This window comes from Melozone crissalis, unplaced genomic scaffold, assembly GCF_028551555.1.
Source record: "Melozone crissalis strain CALT ecotype California unplaced genomic scaffold, PUWL_Pcris_2 ptg000033l_1, whole genome shotgun sequence".
Taxonomy (NCBI): domain Eukaryota; kingdom Metazoa; phylum Chordata; class Aves; order Passeriformes; family Passerellidae; genus Melozone; species Melozone crissalis.
In genome coordinates this window covers 7,264,925-7,285,255 of record NW_026535811.1, presented here as the reverse complement: position 1 = coordinate 7,285,255, position 20,331 = coordinate 7,264,925, and the positions used below count along the sequence as shown (strand labels likewise).

The following is a 20,331-nucleotide window of genomic DNA, read 5'->3' as shown; positions in this document are numbered from 1 at the left end:
TTCCTGAGTTAAACTCTTATTTTGGTAATGTGCTGTAGAACTGAATGTGTCTTTAACCTTCTGTTGCTGGTTGTGTCTGATTCTCTTCAGTGATTGACTGGAGTGATTTTATCCTGGTGTAATTCTGGAGTGGGAGAAGAGTTATGTCCCCTAACAGCTTTACATCTGTGATGTAATCTTAAACTGCTCATGGACAAGTTCTGCAATGAGTTTGTACAGATAATGAATTGTAGCAATAAGCATTTGTTACTACATCTAAAGGAGGAGGAAGACAATTTATTATTCAAAGTGACCATAGCAATGGTTTGACAAATGTAGGTACCCAAACTGAGTAAAATGCAAATATTTTTCAATAGCGATACAATATGTAGATACATACATATATGTATATGTGTGTGTGTGTATTCATTCAGGACTGAAAGGCAGAAGCTTGTTTAAATCAACTAGTCCTAGATTTGAAAACTCAGGCATTGACTAAATAAGTCCTAACAAAATAGCTGGAAACTGAATGTATGGCCCTTAGTCTGATCACTGATAATGTAGTTTTCATCTTTGTTTCCACAGCAACATCCTTTTATCCTCTGACCATCTCTGGACTTCATCCTTTGAATTCTTATTCTCTGCCCATGCCATACTTCTTTGTTTCACTTTTTATGACTTCCACTTGCTACTCTCCTCACACTTCTGTACCTCAGTTGTCTTTGAGAGCCTTTATCCTGGGATAGAGTTGATTTATTGCAGGAGAATCATAGGAGGTTCACAGAATATTCTGAGTTGAAAGGGACAGACAGGGATCATTGAATCCAACTCCTGTTGGTTACTTCTGTAGTTACAATGCAGGGCATTAATAGAAATGGCAGTGATAAGTGATCATCCTTAATAACTGCACTTGGCAATATCTCTTAAATTTTTCATTTTCTTTTGGTTGAATGGGAGGAACTGTTTTTTGGTTTTTTTTTTTTCTTTTTATGCAACTGTGTCCTCTTGTTTGGGGACTTGAGCTGGTTTTCCTATTTTAAGTTATTCCTGTTATTTTCGTGAATAAACTGGCCAGTGAAAAGGATGATTTCCCTTCACCTCTTTTTGCAATTTGAATGTGACCCTTTGGAAGGTGTTGCTGGATGACATTTACCCAACAGGGATTGCAGGTCCCCTCCACAGTGGGCCTGCTGCATTCCTGTCTGAGAGCACCTGTGGATTGCTGAATAAAACCATGTCCCTGACATGCCAGATCCCTGTCTGCCCGTGGAGGTGGCTGGAGACAGGGGTGGGAAATGTCTTGTGTCCCAGTCACATGTGTTCATTATCCAGTAACTCTGCACTGAAGGATGGAGTGGTTGAGCTTTCTGTCCCAGTCCAAGGCTGGAGGTTCAGGTGAGAGTTAGCAAAAGATCATGAGCTCCCAAAATGCTTCTGGATGTAAAGTTTAGTGAATTTGACAGTAGGAAATACACTGGATGTATTTGTTCTTATTCGAAAAAAATCCCAACTGTATAAAGTAATGTCTGATTTAAATGCATACAATCAAACCTGAGGCATACTGAAATTTGTCTTTTCACCTCTCCCATCTCTTCACATTATAGATGTTTCAGGGGGTCACCAGAAAAACCCTAGACAAAGGAGAGATTCAGAATTATCTTTGACTTTTATGGACCTTTTCATTTAAAATGCTTAGAGCTGTAAATGTAGAAATAAGAAATTCATTTGTCTTTACAAAAGTGCTGCTATTTGGCACTCCTAAAATAGTTTTTAAATTATTGTTTCTGCTTGTATCAATAAATCCATACAAAATGCTTAAAGGTCAAGCATTTCCAGAAAAATGTCTTTTCAGCTTGTTAATTAGGAGTTTATAAGAATGTGCACAACCTTGCTCTTTGGATAAACTGGAAAAGAAGGAGAAAAGAGAAAGGGTCCCATGGATAAAAATGATAGTGTGGAATTAGTAAATGGCAAATCTTTGCTCCATCAGACTCACCATGGTCAGGACAGTCAGGGCATGAAAACAGATGGCTCTGCTAACAGGAGGAACAAAAGTTTATTTTCTGTTTGTTGGGGAGGTATCTTGATTAGTTGCCTCCTGAAGCTGAGGGCCCACCTTGAGCTGATGTACGAAGGGGAGTGTGAGCAGGATTTGACATGTCATAGCCTGAGCCATGGGAAGTTTGTCCAGTTCTCATTGTGTGGCCAAAGGCATCCGATAAAGACACTTATGTTTTTATTTCCCATTTATTTTCTTGTTTATGTACAGCTTGAACAAGAACAAAACAGTGTAAATTGTATCCAGAGACAAACTGCTCAACCACCCGTTCTGGCACTTCCTTCACTGCAGAGAACACAACTGAGATTCTCTGTTTCATACCTCACTTCTTTCACCCATCATCATGGAGACATCCTGGTCTGCTTAAAAATTAGGCCATTTGGATGGAGGTCTCCATGCATGGATGAGATGAAGTTAATCAGTCACATGGATTAAACACTGGAATTTCCACCTGCACAACAGTCTAGCTCTGACCATTATCATTTCACCTCTAAATCTAGATTTTTAATCACTAAAAGGGAGACAATAATACTGACCTAGGCAAACATAAGAGATGAAATGTGTTACAGGAAAAGTATGGAGGTCATTGAATTCTTGAATAGCTTGAGCTATTTATTTCCCAAGCTGGGAAATAGTAAAAAACAATGCAAATAGTGAAAAATAAAATAGATCCTTACATATCTCTCTGTCTGAACATACTGTAGTGCTGATATTAACATGAGATTGAAGTTCTGATTTTTTTCCTTGGCCATATGATTTCTAGAATGAGATCGTTTCCTTGACTATTCAATAACAGATCCTTACTATAAAACCCTTTGTAAACAGAAGGCTGCATCTTTGTCACTGAAAATTTCATAATTTAAGAGTGCCACTATTTGGTTTTGTACTTTTGTGTTTGCTGTAGAACTGCTCCTTCAGGAAAATAAATCTGATTAAATTTTTGAAAGTGCAGGTGACAGAAGTGACAATAGTTCCTTTCTCCACTACCCACAGATGATTCCTCCTGACTCTGCCTTCCAGTGAAGCTGAGGAAAAAGTGCAGATTAGTTTTGTGGTGTTTCTTGTTTGTTCTCTCATTTCTTTTGTCTCAATCATTCACTGTTTTGAAACCTGAACCATAATTGGCCCTGTGGTGCACCCAGGGGCTGACATGACTCCTTCCTCACAGGACAGACAGTCATTCTGTTCTAGATGCTTGGTTGGTTTTTATTCCCTGGAGATATTTGAAGTAATACAAGAGCAGAGCTTTTTTTGCTCAGACATGGAGTTTTTTGTACATCTTAACAATTGATATCTCTATCTTACTTAACATGTCAGTAATTTGACTCTTATCTTTATAATCAGTTTCCAATTTCATTCAGTGTCAGCTCTTTGTATTTTAATGGCATCACAGAATCATTAAGGTTGGAAAAGACATCCAAGATCATCAAGTGTAGCCTTGGACTGAACACCCCCATGCCAACCACCATGTATTTTGTTGTCCAGTTTGGAAATCTTTGCACATCCTTGTGTATCTATAGGAATAGGAATATTAGAATGTGTGTTTGCAAGGTCAGAGGCAGCAGCTTTTAAAGCACAACTTTCCAGAAGGCAGAACTTTTTGTTTTAACTTTCTTAGAGGGTATCTGTGCAGCCCAGGAGAAGTGGTTGTGCCCCGGGTATTTCCAAGTAGACCTTGGACATCACTGGTGGTGAAAGAAATCTCATTTGGGACAGTAGGAAAATATAGATCCTACTTGTGATAAACTTTCTGTAGCATGACTTGGAAAGTTCACTTTGGCATTTACCCTAAAAACTCTGAATCTGGCTGAATTGATTACAGTTCATGCTAATATTAAGCAGGAAGTTGTGGTAAGTCTAATAAATGCTCACAGCAGCAGGTGGCAGCTCAATTTCTCCTTCCCCCCAGACTGCAGTAGTTCATCATGGTACTCTTGCCAATGTGTGAGGCTGTGATAGGGTAGAGAGGGCGATGAAGTTGTTTAATCAGATGCTTCCCCTTGTTGTTAGTCCCTGTATCACCCTATAAGGAAACTGTGGCAGAAATACCCCCTTCTGTTCCTCTCCCTGCTGCCAGATCCCTAATTTCTAAAGGAAGGTGTAACTTACTTATTTTATCATCCATGGATGGAAATACTGCTCTCTCTGCCCCCTTTCCCTCTTCTCTTGGCTTGAGACAGAATTTTAATGGAGTATATTTTTCCATGGATAATCCAGGGCACTGGTAATCCACAAGTACTCAAGAAAAATTGTCTTGCATGTTTATAACTGTTCAGCTCTCCTTGTTGTTTTAATAGGCAAATTTTCAAATGTTAATCTTTCCTGAATATGCAGCATCACACCCCCAAATGTCTCTGACAGGAGTAGCAGAGGTAAAAATATAAATGCTGTAGGAGAAGTTTATTAAGAATATTCTGCCTGAATACACTTGTTATTTCTTATCAAACACTGGAGACAGAATGAAATAGACTGTTTTGCCACTCTGTGGGTGAGGTCTGAGGAGAAAATATCAGTATGGATATGACACAGTTTCACTTTCCTTGAGCTGATTATGTTATAATTTCTTTTCTACTGACAAATTTCATTACCAGATTGAGGTAATAATAGCATATTTTATCTTGCTGGCTGTGATCCACAGTTAAATTTAGAGAAATTCAGTTGAATCTATATTTTTCTCCTTATTAGCTATTTATAACAGCCTGGTAAGATTTTCTGTTTGGTGACTAAGTGTCTCTTGCTGTTATAATGACAGTCATATGCTTGCTTTTATTTCTGTATCATCCCAACAGTGATAACAAAATGCTAGATAAAAGTTACAAAACCTTGTCTTAAGAATATTGGCCAGTAAACCAAAGTATTTTTAGAACTTTTGGTTAGAAGCTGTGTCTTCCCCATCCCTGGAAATGTCCAAGGCCATATTGGATGGGGCTTGGAGCAACCTGGTCTGGTGGAAAGTGCTCCTGCCCATGCTGGGGGTGAAATTGGGTGATCTTTAAGGTCCCTTTCAGTCCAAGCCATTCCATGATTTGGTGAAGTGAAATTGGGGTTGAAAGACATTGAATGGGAAAAGTTAGCTGTCTTCTTTACACATATGGCCCAATCATGAATTTATAAGTTATCTGCTTATTCCATCCTATCTTAAATAAGATTTCAATAAATTTGGTGTACAACTAAGAAAAGGGTGAGTAACAAAAATAAGCATGGGTAGTAATAAATGCTATGTTGGCCCAAATGGGTGTCAGCTGAATGTTGTGTGCTGTAGTAGATTTATAGGCAGCTTTCCATTTTAATAATTCAGTATTTACTATTTCCTGAGGCACAGCAAATATCTCTTTGTGACCCTGGCCATCATGAAATGCATCATTGTACCAATACACGTCACTGTGGTGCATTTCAGATCTATTTTGAAAACAGTTTGGTGCCTCCTAGAGAGCCTTCAGCCAGGGCAGCTGGGAAGGGAAAAAGAGCTGGAAGGGAACAGAGAGATTCTGTCTGGGAAACCTTTACAATTGTTTTAAGCTGTGTTCAAATGTTTTTCTTCCAACAGACTTTGGGAACTATCACTGCAGTGCCCATTAAGGTTCCTCAGGTCAGCTCCTTGCAGAGGTTGGCAGGACAAGGACCAGCAGTGCTACCTCAGGTACAAAATACACTTTCAAAGAGGGGGTTGTGTCATTTTGCACATATTCTCTGCTTCTGTCTACTGGCCAGGCCTGGGTGCATCAGCACACTAATTTTGCAGGGCTGTGTTTTTCTTCAGTCCATGAAAAAAATAATTCTTCTGGGAGTGTACTGATGGCACAATGAAAAGCTCTAAAATGAATGCAGATTCATCGTGGGAGAGCAAAATACATATGGTGAAATGTAAATTTATGCCTTAAAGTTGAATCACAAACCAAAGAAGTGAAAATCTGCAATTCTGTAATTAAAAGAACTGGTGGAAGTGTTAACCTTCCTGTTCAAGATCTAACCCCATGTTCTGTTTCACTGACTTTTTTGCCTTGTCTATCCCAATACAAAGTTTTGTAACCAGCTAACCCAGGTGCCAGACTGAGGAAAGATTCTCTGACCAAGAGTGAAATGAGAGTTGCACTCACTGTTTTTTAAAATGTTTCAAAATGTCGTCTTTTCTGAACACCAATCACCGTTTCTATAACTGTGCACTTTATTCCCCATTTCAATCCTCTTTCTCAAAAATTTTGGATGTCATTTTCAATAGGCATTTTGCTGCAATTCTATGGTTTGCTCTTCACATTAATGATTCTTAAGTATAAATATATTTCTCCCACTGTGGCTCTCACTGCCCTGGTCCAGGAAAACTGGAAACTTCAGATGGAAATATAAAAATTCCAGGAAGAAAGGCCATGAGATACCACACAGGTGTTATGGTAAAAACATCATCTTCTTGTAGTGTTGTGAAAACAAGCACCTAATAAAAAAGTATTTTGGAAATTAAAGAGGCATATATTATCTTCCAGTAGGAGCTGGAAATCATGCAGAATTAAATCCAGTCACAGTCCATGTCATCAGCTTTTATTCATCAGACTTGGTCACTGACCAGGCTGGCCGCTAACCTCCTTTTGTCCCCTTGGGTGACAGGCAGGGCCCCACACCTTGCTCTGAGTTACTGGGACAGTCCTGCCATTCTAGGACTGACTTTTGGATAAGCAAATTCCCATCTCCTAAGCATACCAACAAGTTGAATCCAGCTGGGTTTTGGCACCTGCTAAAACCTTTACTTTGTTTGCCCATGTAACATCAAATTACTGGGACAGCAGAACCATATTCATCACTCCTCTACCAAGAATCTGGAATATTTCACAGGGAATGAAAGCAGTGTCCAGACTCAGATGTTATCTATGGCTCAATATTGATCTGGAAGGGATGGAACCATCCTCAATGTCCATCTCTGCCAAGTCCAGTTGTGACAGTGAAGTTGTGACAAGTCTAGTTATGACAATGAAACCAGAACAGCAAAGGCTTCTGTTTAGGCATAAATATTAGACATAAATATTACCATGCTGGCTGGACAGAAAGAGAGGACTCATCAATTTTGAGGCCTCATCATGTCTAAAGGGGTTTGATATATTTAACACTTTTGTGCTCCTCATCTTGACAGCCTCTTTTGATTTACCCCTCTGCAAACAAAAACATACCATACAAGTAAAACAAGGCATTTAACAAGAGTTACATAAAATAATGCATACAGCTTCCTTCATTTTCCACATTAGTACAGATACTTGTCATTTGTTTTGTTCATTTAAATGGCTTTATGATATGACCCCCTGGAAGCTTTTCCATCTGGGAAATGAAATTTCAAAATCTGCACATTCACAAATGGCAGCAAAATCCCATCACTTAGAACTGCTAATTAAGTGGTGAGCAAACAAGCATTACTTACAAGTTCTTTGCACAATACAAACAATATTTTAGGCATTCATTATTTAGCAAAACAAGCTTCTTTGGCTTGTTTTGTGGGGGGTTTTTTGGTTTTTCTTTTTTCATTTGGGATTTTTTTTGTTGCTTGTTTTTTTCCTAATATGAAGGTATTTTTGCTTTCATCAAATAAGTGAGCTGTGATGTTTGAGAAGCTAATTCCAGATAGCCTTTCTCTTCTAACTTTGGTCTTTGGGGTCTCCAGCTGAGTAAGATGCTTTGAAACTGCAGATTCTCCACTGCACTCTAAGAGGAAAATCCTAGAGGTCCTCTGCTTACACACTGTGGTACTCTGGAGCTATTCCACTTCCTTATGGCTCCATCTGCTCTAAGGAGGGAGTGGCATTCTGTCAGTTTGAGTTCCAATATCCAGCTGCAGAGCAAATATTCGGTTTATTTTGAACTGGTTTACAGACAAATCTAAGTCGCACTGTAGCCACCTAGAGGTACATGTGAAATGTGATTTTCTGTGCTTCAACAGGAAGATTTTAAGTGAACAGGTGAAAATATTAAAATAAATCCCCTGTTTTATTGTCAGTAATTTGGGCCTAATGCAATCCTCATTCAAATTAATGCAGAAACTGTGACATTTTGAATGGCAGTTAAATCAGATTACAATACTATCTCTCTGACCTATCTTTCCAGTGCTGGTTGAAGGCACAGTTTGGGATGGCTTTGCTCATGACTCTGCTGCTTAGGGCAGAGCAGTGTCTGCATTGGAGGGATCACACAGGTTAGTGGTGAAAACAAACAGGTACTCACAGGGCCTTAGGTGAAATATGTATGTTCCTGTCAACTCTGCCAAATTCTGCTGTCAGACACTGCTTAGTTTTTATCTTCTGCAGTGACTTTATGTGTTAGGTTGGAAATGGGTGTGTATTCTATTCCTATCTGATGGGGCAGTTATCTTCTGTTAATTGGGCAGTTTTCTTTATCTCTTCCACAACCCATCCTCCCTCCTGGGAGATATCTTCTGTTAATGAGCCATCGAGTGTCCCTGCATGGCTGATAAAATTACATCATCCCATTGGGAGAAGCTCCACCCAGAGGGAGGAGCCAAACATTCCTACCTGGATAGAATCTGAGATTTGGAGGACCACAGCAGCCTTTTCCACTGGATTCCCAGAGGAGCAGCCCTTTCCCACTGGATTCTAAGGAAAACCAGGCCCATCTACACCACCACTGGGTCTTCAGAGGAAAACTCCACCCTTCTACAGGATCCCTGCTCCTACAGAACTACACCTGGAACTGCAGGAGGACTACAGCCACCATTTCATTTGGACTGCTACCAACAGGGTGTCAGGTCGTATTCTGACTCCGTCAGTGTTGTTTTGTATTACTGCATTGTTTATTTTATTTTTTCTTTTCTTTTCTTCCCTAATGAAGTACTGTTATTCATGCTCCCATATCTTTGATGAGAGCCCCCTTAATTTCAAGATTATAACAATTTGGAGAGAGGGTTTTACATTTTCCATTTCAGGGAAGGATCCTGCCTTCCTTAGCAGACACCTGTCTTTTCAGACCTTGACACTTTAACATGTGTAATTCAGTAGGGTCTGACTGTGGTCATTGGGCTGCCCTGGGACAAGTGCTGTTATCTTGGTTTGTGTTTATTCTTCACTGGGTACCGTGTGAGCCCAGCCAGAGTCTCCACTTGTTAAAAACACAGTCCCATTTTCAAATTTCATGTCATAGTTCACATGAGTACATTTCTACTGGTAGTTGCTGCTTCTCTTCACATGTGTACCAAACCCAGGTAGTGCTTTTGGCTTCCTTAGTAGTAGGGCTTCTGGAAGATTTCTTGGAAGGAAAACAACTCCTAGAGACACAAATAAGTTTTAAGATGCCACTGTGTACTATAGAGGAACTAGGTTGGTCTGTGGCAAAGTTGGTCTGCTGCCCCCAGTGCTGGAATGGCCCCTCTGGCAGCCGCCTCCCTACACCTCAAAAGAAAAAAGAGGAATTGTACATGCTTTCTCTTTCTTAAATATGTCATTACAGAGGTATCACTAACTATATCAATTGGCTTAGCAGTATGTCTGTTTTCAGAGCCAGCCTGCAATTGCTTTGTCAGGCTTGCAGCTTCTAGCAGCTTCCCACAGAAAAATCACTTCTGTGGCTGGCTTCTTCCCTCCTCACCAAAAAATCCAAGCCATATAAAACCAACCCACTATTCAAAACATTGATAACATTTTTAATAAAGAGCTCCCACCTGACTGCCTTATGCCAACATCCACAAAAAGCAGAGCTGGCAGATTCCCACTCAGACATCCTTCTCAGCAAAACATCCATTTCTGTAGTATCAAGCAGAGATGAAGGAGAAGAAAACTAAATTAGATTGCTTTGCTTTCTTAAAAAAACTGTCCAGGAGTTCTATTAGCTGCATGTCACCTCCTTTACACATAAGTTGGCAGTCCATGACTAACAACTGAAATACCAAATCATGGCAGGTACACAGCACCTGGGAGATGCTTGATTGAGTGTGTGCAGTTTGAACACATGTGAAAATACTGCTGAGTGACTCCTGGGTTGTGTTGTGTGTGAACTGAGACCAGGGTTTGTTTAGGGGCTTGTTGCAGTTCCGGCCTTGCTGAAGTCTGCTCAGTTTTGCTATTGGTTTTGATCAAACTAATGTCTCTTCCCTGGTCTACTCCATCCAGAGTAGCAGGACTGAAAATGTGGGCTGGAGCTGCTCCTTGGGTTTTGCCCTGCATTTCACAATTTCCTTCTGTATATTCACAGGCTAATATTCCAGGAATATGCTAAAGAGAGGGCTAAGTTGTATGTGAACATGGGATTCACTTATTCTGGGTCATCTTGCCTGGGCTTTCTACAATGAGGAGTAACTTCTTTTTTATGTAGCCCTATCAAGGGGAAGGAAGAAAAGAAAGAAATCTTCCCTGTGGGAAGAAATAAACTATGTTTATTTTGACAGTGGTCCTAGACCAGGCTGAAGATAAGAGGAGCTTATTGGGAAAGGAACTAAAAATGAACTCAAGTATTTGAGTGAGTGGGGCAACCTGGATTTTAGGGAGTGTCATTGCTGTAAATTTAAGGAGAATTTTTTTTTTGGCCTAATTTTTACTGATCAAAAAAGAAGAGGGAGGGAGTTGGTTCTCAGCTGGCATAAATAGACACAGCTTTATTGAAGTCAGTGTGCATCTGTTCATTCTGGTGAAGGATATGATTACTCCATATTGCATTCATTTTATCAGCCACTGCTAATGTTTTCTGTGTAATCCTCTAAAATTTTCAAGAATGAAAGCTCTGACTGCTGTTCCCAGCACTTTGCCTCTGTGACATATGAATTGTGCCAAATCCATTTTGAGGTTTTGTTTTCAAGCTCTGAGTACAAGGATGAAGTGAAAATAAAGTGTGAATAATGGTCTTTCTCTCAAAGGCAATGTGATATTGTGTTGAGCTGAAGAACTTACTTTCATACAGATGGGCCCTGCTAGTGTGAAGGGCTGATGGATGCTGAGCATGATCCAGCTGATATCTGATACAGGGGAAGGGGAGGGCTCTTCAGTGTTGCTGACAAAGCTAGAACAAGATCCTGGGACTGGAAACTGAAGTTAGGCAAATTCAACCTTCCTATAAAATGCCAGTCACAAGCATAAAAAAACCCCCAACATTTTAACAATTTACTGGAGTTCATAATTAAGAAATCTTTAGTATTTTCTTTTAAAATCAGTCTTCAGTTTCTAGGAGAAATTATATGTCCAGCCTGTGAAGTGGAGGATCACAGTGATCCCTTTTGGGTTTGTAATTGAAGTACACTGCATTAACTTCCCTTCTTTCCCAGGCCTGAGGGAGAACACATTTACCAGAAATGCCCTTAACAATTCTCATGCCACCTGCAGATCTTCACAGATGTAACTGTTCTAATTAAATCCTGTCCTTTAGGACTACATAGGATTGCCCACAGAGATTGGAGGAACTCTGTGACTTTCCTCCCTTCTCCTTTTTCCCCATACCTGTATAGGTTGCATCTTGAGGATTTTTTTGTAAGAGGTTTTCTTTCTTACCTTATTTTAATTTTCTACAGCAGGTGAGTGGCTCACCTGTTGGGATTGTCTTGATTTACAAGACAGGTGTCTGCTAGGGAAGGCAGAAAAAGCCTCCCTTGGAATGGAGAATGTAAACCCCCTCCCTGTGGATTATCAAAATCGTGAAATCAATCAAGGGGCTCTGAGGCAAAGATATGGGAATAGGAATAACAGGTCTTTACTAGTATATATAATAAAACAAACAAACAGCAACAACATCTTTGGCTCTAACAACAATCAGAACCTGAACCCAATCCCAGACTTCTGAGCTTCATATAGGGACATCTGGATGTAGCTTAATAATATGGGATATACAACAAGTCATGTTAGTCACAGGAGCTGATTCTTTCCTGATCTGAAGCTCTTTAAAATATATTAAATTAGAAGTTGTTGAACAAAAGAGCAGTCTGTACATCTCACAGGATTGAGCACTCTCTTATTTCCCTGTCTGAAAAGCAGACAGCTGCCACCTAGTGAGTGCTCAGATTTGAGAAAATCTCCTTGAAAAATGTGCTCACCTGCAGCTATCTGAGAAGTATGAGTCTGAGCATTGCCGCAGGAAATGAAATGTTTCTGTTAGTGTGGGTAAGGAGGAAACTCAAGAACAACATGGGTTTAGGAAATCTTTATATTCAAGAAGCAGCTCTCTCCTTTGCATTTCAAGCCCTGCTAGTATCACATTCTGTTTTGACAGCTGTCACAAGTTAAATGAAAGATACTTGGGAAAAGAAGGGTTGAGCCTACAGGAGAATTGTTACTTGCAGCACTTGCCAAGAGTTGAAATGTTCTTTTGGTAACATACATGCTATCTCTTTTTCTTTCTCTTTTCTTCTCTTTTGCTCAACTTTGGTGCCTTTTTTTTCCTGTAACTCCTGTGAAAGGGACCTGTGCTACTTTCAGTAGGAAATTACTTTTTGGTACTGTGTGAGTGCAGTGCACTCCCTGTACTGCCCTGGTTTTATTCTACCTCTTCCTCAGTGATTGCCAGCTTCCAAACTTTTCCTAGTGCCACTGTCCTTTCATCTCCCAAATTTAAGCTACAGTTTTGCCATGAGGGAAAGGAATTTATGCTGCCTTTTCCCTTCTTATTCTCTTCCTAGCTGATTCCATTTATCTCCACCAACAACTGTAGCAGTTTGGGATTTTAGGTGACACTCTGCCAAAGGTATTTAATGTAGCTGTTTATTAAATGTTTATGATTATTGTTTATATTATGAGGGGAACATTGATGGGTGTTGGAGCACAAGGGGCTTCTACATTTACTTTCTGTTTTGGATTCACACTTGCAGGTTCTTGAAATAAATGTTGGTTTCACTTTAAATTATTCTAACTTTAACTCAGGAGTACCTGAAACTTTTCTTTCTGTAGTCAACCCTTTTTATTGTTCTGTAATTGCAAATAAATACAGTCTCCCACAGTTAGGTAAACTTGGCAGGGAGTTTTCAGAGGCTTAGTCCATGAGAACAGCTATCCCTCTTCTGTATCACATGGTGGCAGAAAGTGCCCAGCAGATGCTCTGTGATGTACCAGTTTGGTATGTCCTATCAGGTAACTTCAGTACGCTTTTATAAAGAATTTATAAAGAATTTAGTATTCTTTAAGTAGTATTCATTAAGTTTGTTTAATTAATCCATTACTTGCAGGGTGTGTTTTATGGGTGTGTGTAGGATTCACTGAGCTATTACAGTATGCAGTAGAAAAGATAATTATATATATAAGATGCTTCTCTCCAGGGCATCCTTGTTGTGATGCCTTTCCCCAGCAGGCTTGTGGGTGTCCACAGGGGTGCTATTGATATTTAAGGGACAAATTACTGAGACAGAGAGCTGGCAACATATGTGTTGCTGCCCTTAATATTTGCTGTGGGGCAAGAAGGGTATGGTTCCTTCTTGACACAATAGGGATGATGGCCAACCTTAAGAGATGGTTTTCTGTGCACCAGTAAATCCCTGCATTTTTTTAAAATTGCCTACTTAGGCTGAAGATTGAAGTTGGCACCATTTGAAGGGCTGCTGTAGACTCCAGCGTGGTGACACAGGCAGCTGTTCCCATGTTTGTCTGTTAGAACTTGTCATTTTGTTTCACAGTATGGAAGGTGCAAGAAGTGACAGGACTAAATAAGCACAGAGGGAACTGACTGTTTTATCAGCTGTGCTAACCAATAAGCTGGGAGTGAAGCTAACTCCATGTGAAGCATTCTAAATTATGTATTTTCAGTCCTGGAACTGTACTTAACATGTTGTTAAGGCAGAGCCGTGTTGACTGGGTAACGTTAATTACACCACTGGAAACACATCACAACAGCTGAAAACAATTGATTGCTGCTGTCATTCATGGCTCTGGGTAGAGCTCCAGCTGTTGCAAAGCAGGACAAAGTGTCCTCTTCCACTCGTGGAAGTTCCTCCTGCATCCACCCACAGCTGCAAGTTAGCTCTTTAATTACTGCAACAAAATATGGTGTTTGGTGGTTATGGGTTTCTTGTATCCCTGTCTTTATTTTATTTATTTTTTGTGAGTTAAGTGATTGTGTAACTCATCTCCTCTCCATTTGACATGGCATGTCTTAAACATATGAGGTTGTTCATTTGACAAATCCACCAGCATAAAAGCATATACTTTACTGTCTCTGTAAATGCTTTTCCACAACTCCCTTAAAGATTCAGCTCTCTCTCCTTAGTTCATAGATAAAATGTTGTGTCCTTCAGAACAAGAAATTTTTGAATCTGGGTTTTCCATTCTTCGCAAAGGCTTTGGCTTACAAATCCCTACTGAGTACTGGATGTGACTTGACTAGCATTTGTGTGGATGTGTGCTGATCAAAATAAGGATTTGACTTTCTTCTCTTCTTATTGTTTAGCATTGCAGTGAGTTAAGAACTTCAAAATGACCCCGTGGAGAAGAACTGGGATTATATCTACAAGTAAATGAATGGTTGGCTACTTGCAGTTGCTCCATTCTGTTTTTCTAGATGCTCCTTGTCCATGGTGAATGTAATTAAAGATTTCACTGGCAGAACACGTGTGCAGTGTTTGTTCACTAATAACACCTGGCTCTCTGTTTGTAGGTTAGGCCAAAGACCCTGATTCCAGACAGCCTCCCAATCTCCCCGTGCAGAGACCAACCTTCCAAGCAGCCTCCCACCTTCCAGAAGGCAACCATAGTGAGCATCAAAAACCCCAGCCCTGCCCTCCCCACCGCCAACAACACTGTCAGCCATGGACAGACGCACAGCAGCCCGGCCCAAAGTGCCACCGAGCCCGCAGCCCTGTCGTCCCCTCTGAGTGGTGCTGGGGTGGCCTATGCCATCATCTCCACGTCCCCCAGCAATGCTGCTCCCCTCAGCACCAGCGCCGCTGTCTCGGTGGTCAACGACGGCATCAAAGTGCAGCCGCTCCTCATCAGCGCCGACAGCAAGGTGAGTGCCCGGGCAGCAAACACAGGAACTGTGCTCCAGGTGTGAGCAAACACTGCCCTGGGAGTGCTGGCAGTGGTTCTTCTCAAAGGAAATAATCAGAAAGCAACGGGAGAATCCTTACATGGACACATAGAAGCTAGTGGACTTTTATCTGTGTACAAGCCTGTTTTTTACTGGGGACAAAACACATCATTTTGTAGACTGGTATTAACAGGACCTTCTGTTAATATGAACTTCTCTTTCCTTAAGCCAATCCTCACTAAAAAAATCCCTGAATTCTGTACAGGCTCACATTTCCTATGGACCCCCTCTTCAATGACACAGTGATACTTGATTTGTTGACTGATGCCAGGGAGTACATAAAATAATCAGAGATTCCCTTCACTAATGAAGGGAATCACTAATGAAATCCCTGAATTCTGTACAGGCTAATGAATCCTCACTAATGAAATCCCTGAATTCTGCACTGGCTCACATTTCCTATGGACTCCCTCTTCAATGATACAGTGATATTCCATTTGTTGACTGACACCAGAGAGTGCATAAAATAATCAGAGATTCACTTCTGCTCTTTCAGGGGAAGACCGAATGAAATGAGAGCTCAGGGTTTCAGAACTGATCAGGAAATGAATCAGTAAAAAGAAAAAAATTCAAGCTATTAATTACTTCTTTCGTCTTTGTACCGCTTTTCAGCATTGGAATGCAAGAACTGCACCACTCTTATACCAGAGTCAGATTCCATACAGGCTGCTAATGTACCAAGCAGACATTCACTGTAATTTACTACTGGGATCCTGCTACTTTTGGTCTTGTTGGCAGCACAAGTTCTCATACAGAACTAAAAAAATATATAGGATGTAGGATGGCTTTTGAGGCAAATAAAAGCAGACGTCTCTTCCCCGTTTCTTTGACATAAATTATTTTTCTCTTACTTAAGATGGCTGCTGGCACCAAAAACCATCCCTTTTTATGCTTTTGAATCTTCTAGAGTGACTGAGTTGAGATAATGTATCTAACATTTAAATAACATTGATTGAAAATTAGCAATGAAGTAGATGGAAAAGTCCTAGTGTTCAAATCTAATAATCTTTGTCTAGAAGGTGATAGTCCTTGGGAAGTCCTTTTGAAGCTTCCACAGTCCTTTTGATTATAGGTAGGAAGTCATACGTGTAGTTCTATGGGCAGAAATTCATTCCTTTTAATTTATTAGCTTCTGGATAATGTGACCTACATCATGTAAATCTTCATCTGATAATTCAAATATAAGCAGCCAGATATACTACCATAAATGTGTGAATGAGATCTGTGTCATAATTCCTATAGGTTCTAAACAAGACCTAAATTTAGTTTAAATTAAATTAAATTTTATTTAGTTTATGGAAAACTGGACATCCACTGCTAAGAACGAGTAAAGGCTGAGGACTGAAGTCTGATCTCAGTTGCCTGAGGAATTCCTTCTTTCTCATCCCCATGTGCTTACCCTGAAAACACACTGGTATGACTGAGATCAAACTGAGCTTGAAAGCTTAGTAATCCTATGTCTTCTACTTGTACACAAAATAAAATCAAAGGAAAGACCTTAAGATGACTAACAAAAATGCTAAAGCATGGCTTCTCAGCCACCTTCACCAGTCCTCTAAATAGAAAGTGTCCTGATTTTCAGAGGCGCTGATCAAGTGACTTAGGCTGCAGCAGATTTACAATGCACCAATAAGAATTAATTTTTAGAAACTTAAGTATGGATTTAGGACCTTAACCTAGGTATCCTTTAATTTTGACTTGTGACTTACATTTCTTACTTGTAGGGTATCAATTAACCCTTCCTCGAAGAGGATTCAAAGGTTTCAGAAGGTTGCAGAAAAATCCAGTTTCATATAGTGAATTTTGTTATTTGTACATTGTCTTTTAGGTTATCATTATTCAGCCTCAAGTCCAAACCCAGACAGAAAGTAAACTGGAGACAAAGAAATCTCCTGAAGAGTCAGCTCAGGGACTGCCTGCTACCAAAAAGAAAAAGGAGGAAAATCCAGAGGTGATTTTTTTTTTTTTAAATTTTTAATAAATGAGCTACACTGTGGTTAAATTATGGGGTTCAATCTAAACATTCTTCTCTGTGCATTTGTGAATACTTTATTTGTGCTTGGGGTTCTGCCAGCACCAAATTTGCACAAATTTGGTTTGCATTCAAACCTTCCACTGTCACAAAATGTAAGATTTGGAGGTCTCATAATACCTAAAGGTCTCATAATAATCTGGGCACCCTATGGCCGTAGTTGGATTTCTTGTGAAAGGTGTACACAAACTTAAGATATTTTCTTTTATGTTATCCAACATATAGAATCAGATTTAGAGTCTGCGTATGAGGTAGAATTATAATTTCTTCTGTAAGCTGAGCTTTTAACATCTTCTTTGTAATGAATCTTGCAATTTTTAGATTGTATTATTAGTTTCCTGCATTTGCTGGGTATATGTCTTCCCATATGTACACAGATTCTAGTCTGAAATACATTAAAATCTTTTTAACTGGATAAGAGAGTAGAAAGCAGGTAATGAGACTAAATCTCTTTTAGGAATTATAATTTTGATTTAAAGTAGAAATATAAACTGCAACTCTTTGTAGAAATGGGGTCTCTCTAAAAGACATTTTGGGTTTTGACTGGATATGTTCACATTATATTAGGTGTAATTTTAGGGCCCCTAATTTTAGTTTGAGAAGTTATACAAACTCAATCTACTTCTTTTGTGGAAATGCTCAGCTCCTGTGAAATCTTAAACCTCACTGGTCTAATAAATGTGTAGCACAAAGGCATCCTTGGAGCTGTAGGTTTAGGAGGATTATTACAATTTAAATTATGTTACTTGAGGTATGCACGTGGTCAATGTTTTCACCATTTTAGGAGGTTCACATGGTTAAAAAAGTATTAAGAATAAATATTTTAGCCCAAAATATCACAGCTCTATGTAGAAGTTCTGCAAAACTATGCTTGGGAAACCTCCCAAGTTTAAAATCAGACCCTTATATGAATCTTCATTACATGGAATGATGAGACTTTAGAGTCCTGTTTTGTTTAGGCAGGTATTTCCAAAACCTTCTTTATTTTGTAGCACCTTATGGGCAGAAAGACCAGTAAGCCTTGCTTAGAAACAGAATACTAGGAAAAAACCATCAATTTTTCTTTGTCTGTAACTTTTCCCCCTGAAAAAATAATGAATAAACGCCTTCCAGACAGACGCAGGAGGAGGCAATTGGACTGGGCACACTTTTGGTATGGGATTCAGAAATGTGAGATTTTCATTACATTGCAAACTAGAATATCTCAACAACCTTTTTCTAACCACAGACACTGTTCCTACCCTGTTTACTGGAGCTCTCAAAAACCTTAATTTTCTGGGTAGAGTGCTGACACTGTGCCCTAAACTATGACAGTTCTTTTCATAGATTTGTGGCACAGCCGTAAATAGGTAGGTCTAGAGTTAATTTCTTTTGTTCTTTGAAAGTAAACTTTAGTTGATTATCATGTATTTATGCAATTAGTGTAATTAGAACTAACATCATAATTAGTATAAATACATGTAATGACATAAATAGAACATGTAATTACAAAATGAAATGCTTTTATGAAAATCTTTGTTTTGCTTCATGAAAAGACATACTGTGTATTTCTGAAAGCACTCACGGCTTATAAGCAGATGATTAAGTTTAAAGCAAAAACAGCATGGTATTTTTAAAAAGAAAATAGGCACTCAAGGCACTTCTCACTTTTATTTATTTTCAAAGCAGAAAACTGAGGCAGGAACTCCAATATGGCTCTGTGCAGAACTTAGTTGGGAGAGACTGGGATTTAATAAATTTGAAACGAGCTAACTAGAAATAACCAGAATTATGAATAACCAGGAATCCCACATGTAGTTATTGAGTGTACCTGAACAAACTGAGAAAAGCAAAGATAATTACTGTCTTTAGCTCCTGGTTTGGTCATCCTGCTGGTGAGCCCTGAAGCTGATCATGGACTGACGAGGAGGAGGAGGAGGACACTCACTCATTCCCATCAGCTGGGGATGGAGAACAATGGTGATGGATCCAGTGGTGGGCCTTCTCCCACCAGGATGACTTCTGTAAAGAAATGGGCTAATTACAGAAGGGAGCTGCTCCTCTGGGGAGAAAATACCCTGGACGGTTTTTGTGGGTTTTTTGTTCATTTTTTTGCGGGAGGCGGGGGGATTAATATTTTCTTTTTTTCTTGAAGAGACCTGAGTTCAACAGAGAGAGAAACAGAATTCTGCCAAAACCATTTTGATCATTTAACAATTCATATTAGCAAACTATCTGGCAACACTTTCATTCTAAAATGCTTTTATCTAAAAGAAAAAATACTGCCATAAATGCTGGTTATTTAGTTACTGGTGTTCTCATTTTTCCTGAGCACAAGAGGGACGCATGGCAATTGTGAACTAAGTGCTAGTATTAAGCCTGGATTGAAAATCTGGAGAAAATGAAGTCTTGGCTTTGCAACTTCCTCTACAGACTGCAAACAATAGACCCTGTGATATTTGAAACGAAAGTTTTGCAGTGGAAGTCAGATTTTGAGTTGAATCTAATCAGCTGCAGAGGTGTGAAATAGCAAAACCTATAAAAACAAATAGGCTGTTAATATAATATGCTTGTTCAAAAGAATAGAGCTTGTACTGGGATTTTTTTAAAAGAACCATCTTTCAAGTAACTATAAAAGCTAACACTTCCTGTGTTTAATCATGAGATAATCATCAAGTCCACTTGTGATGGCTCTTCATATTTTAAGCAAGTATGTTGCATTTAGTTAGATACACATTCAAACAATTTCAGCATGAGGAGAGGAAATTGTTTAGCAAATGTTCCAGTGCACAAATTTCAGTTCAGGCATCAGAAAACATGTGCTTTCCCTACATTTTAATGTTGGGGTGATGCAAGAATTCTGCACTCCATTAGAAAAGACACATTAACCATTCCAGCTACCTGGTTCTATCCCTAAAATTATTACTTTTGCTCACAGTGCTGAGAAGTATCCTGCCTACCACTGTTACCTTTTGACAGGGCTGAGGTAAAGCTTGTAATCCTACTCAGTTGAATAATTTTCTTCTCAGATCTGCACAGTGGATCAAATATTCATATTTTCCTTCAGGTGTGGGGCCCCCACTGTGCCTGGCTGGTGTTTCAGGCATGTAAGGAGTGAATATTACTGAAATCAAGGTCTGACTTGCAAATGAACACGTGTGTGTAATTACCACAGATATGGAAGGCAAAAATACAGTGTGAATATATCTAAATTGCCAGTGCGAGAGTATGAATCCCTTGAGGTTGTGGAAAGGAAGTATTCCTGTCTGATGTGGGTGTTAGTTCACCTGTTTGACAAAGG

General features: G+C 39.5%; 1 protein-coding gene across 5 annotated transcripts in view; it reads left to right on the top strand.

Annotated features, from left to right (window-relative positions):
• The window catches only part of PHF21B (PHD finger protein 21B), a 132,975-nt gene that overhangs the window by 91,255 nt on the left and 21,389 nt on the right, over nt 1-20,331 (top strand). For all 5 annotated transcript variants that reach the window (XM_054282084.1, XM_054282082.1, XM_054282086.1 and 2 more), the window contains 3 exons: nt 5,586-5,678; nt 14,588-14,938; nt 16,848-16,970. In XM_054282084.1, coding sequence (XP_054138059.1) covers nt 5,586-5,678; nt 14,588-14,938; nt 16,848-16,970 — 567 coding nt within the window. The remainder of the gene's footprint in view (nt 1-5,585; nt 5,679-14,587; nt 14,939-16,847; nt 16,971-20,331) is intronic.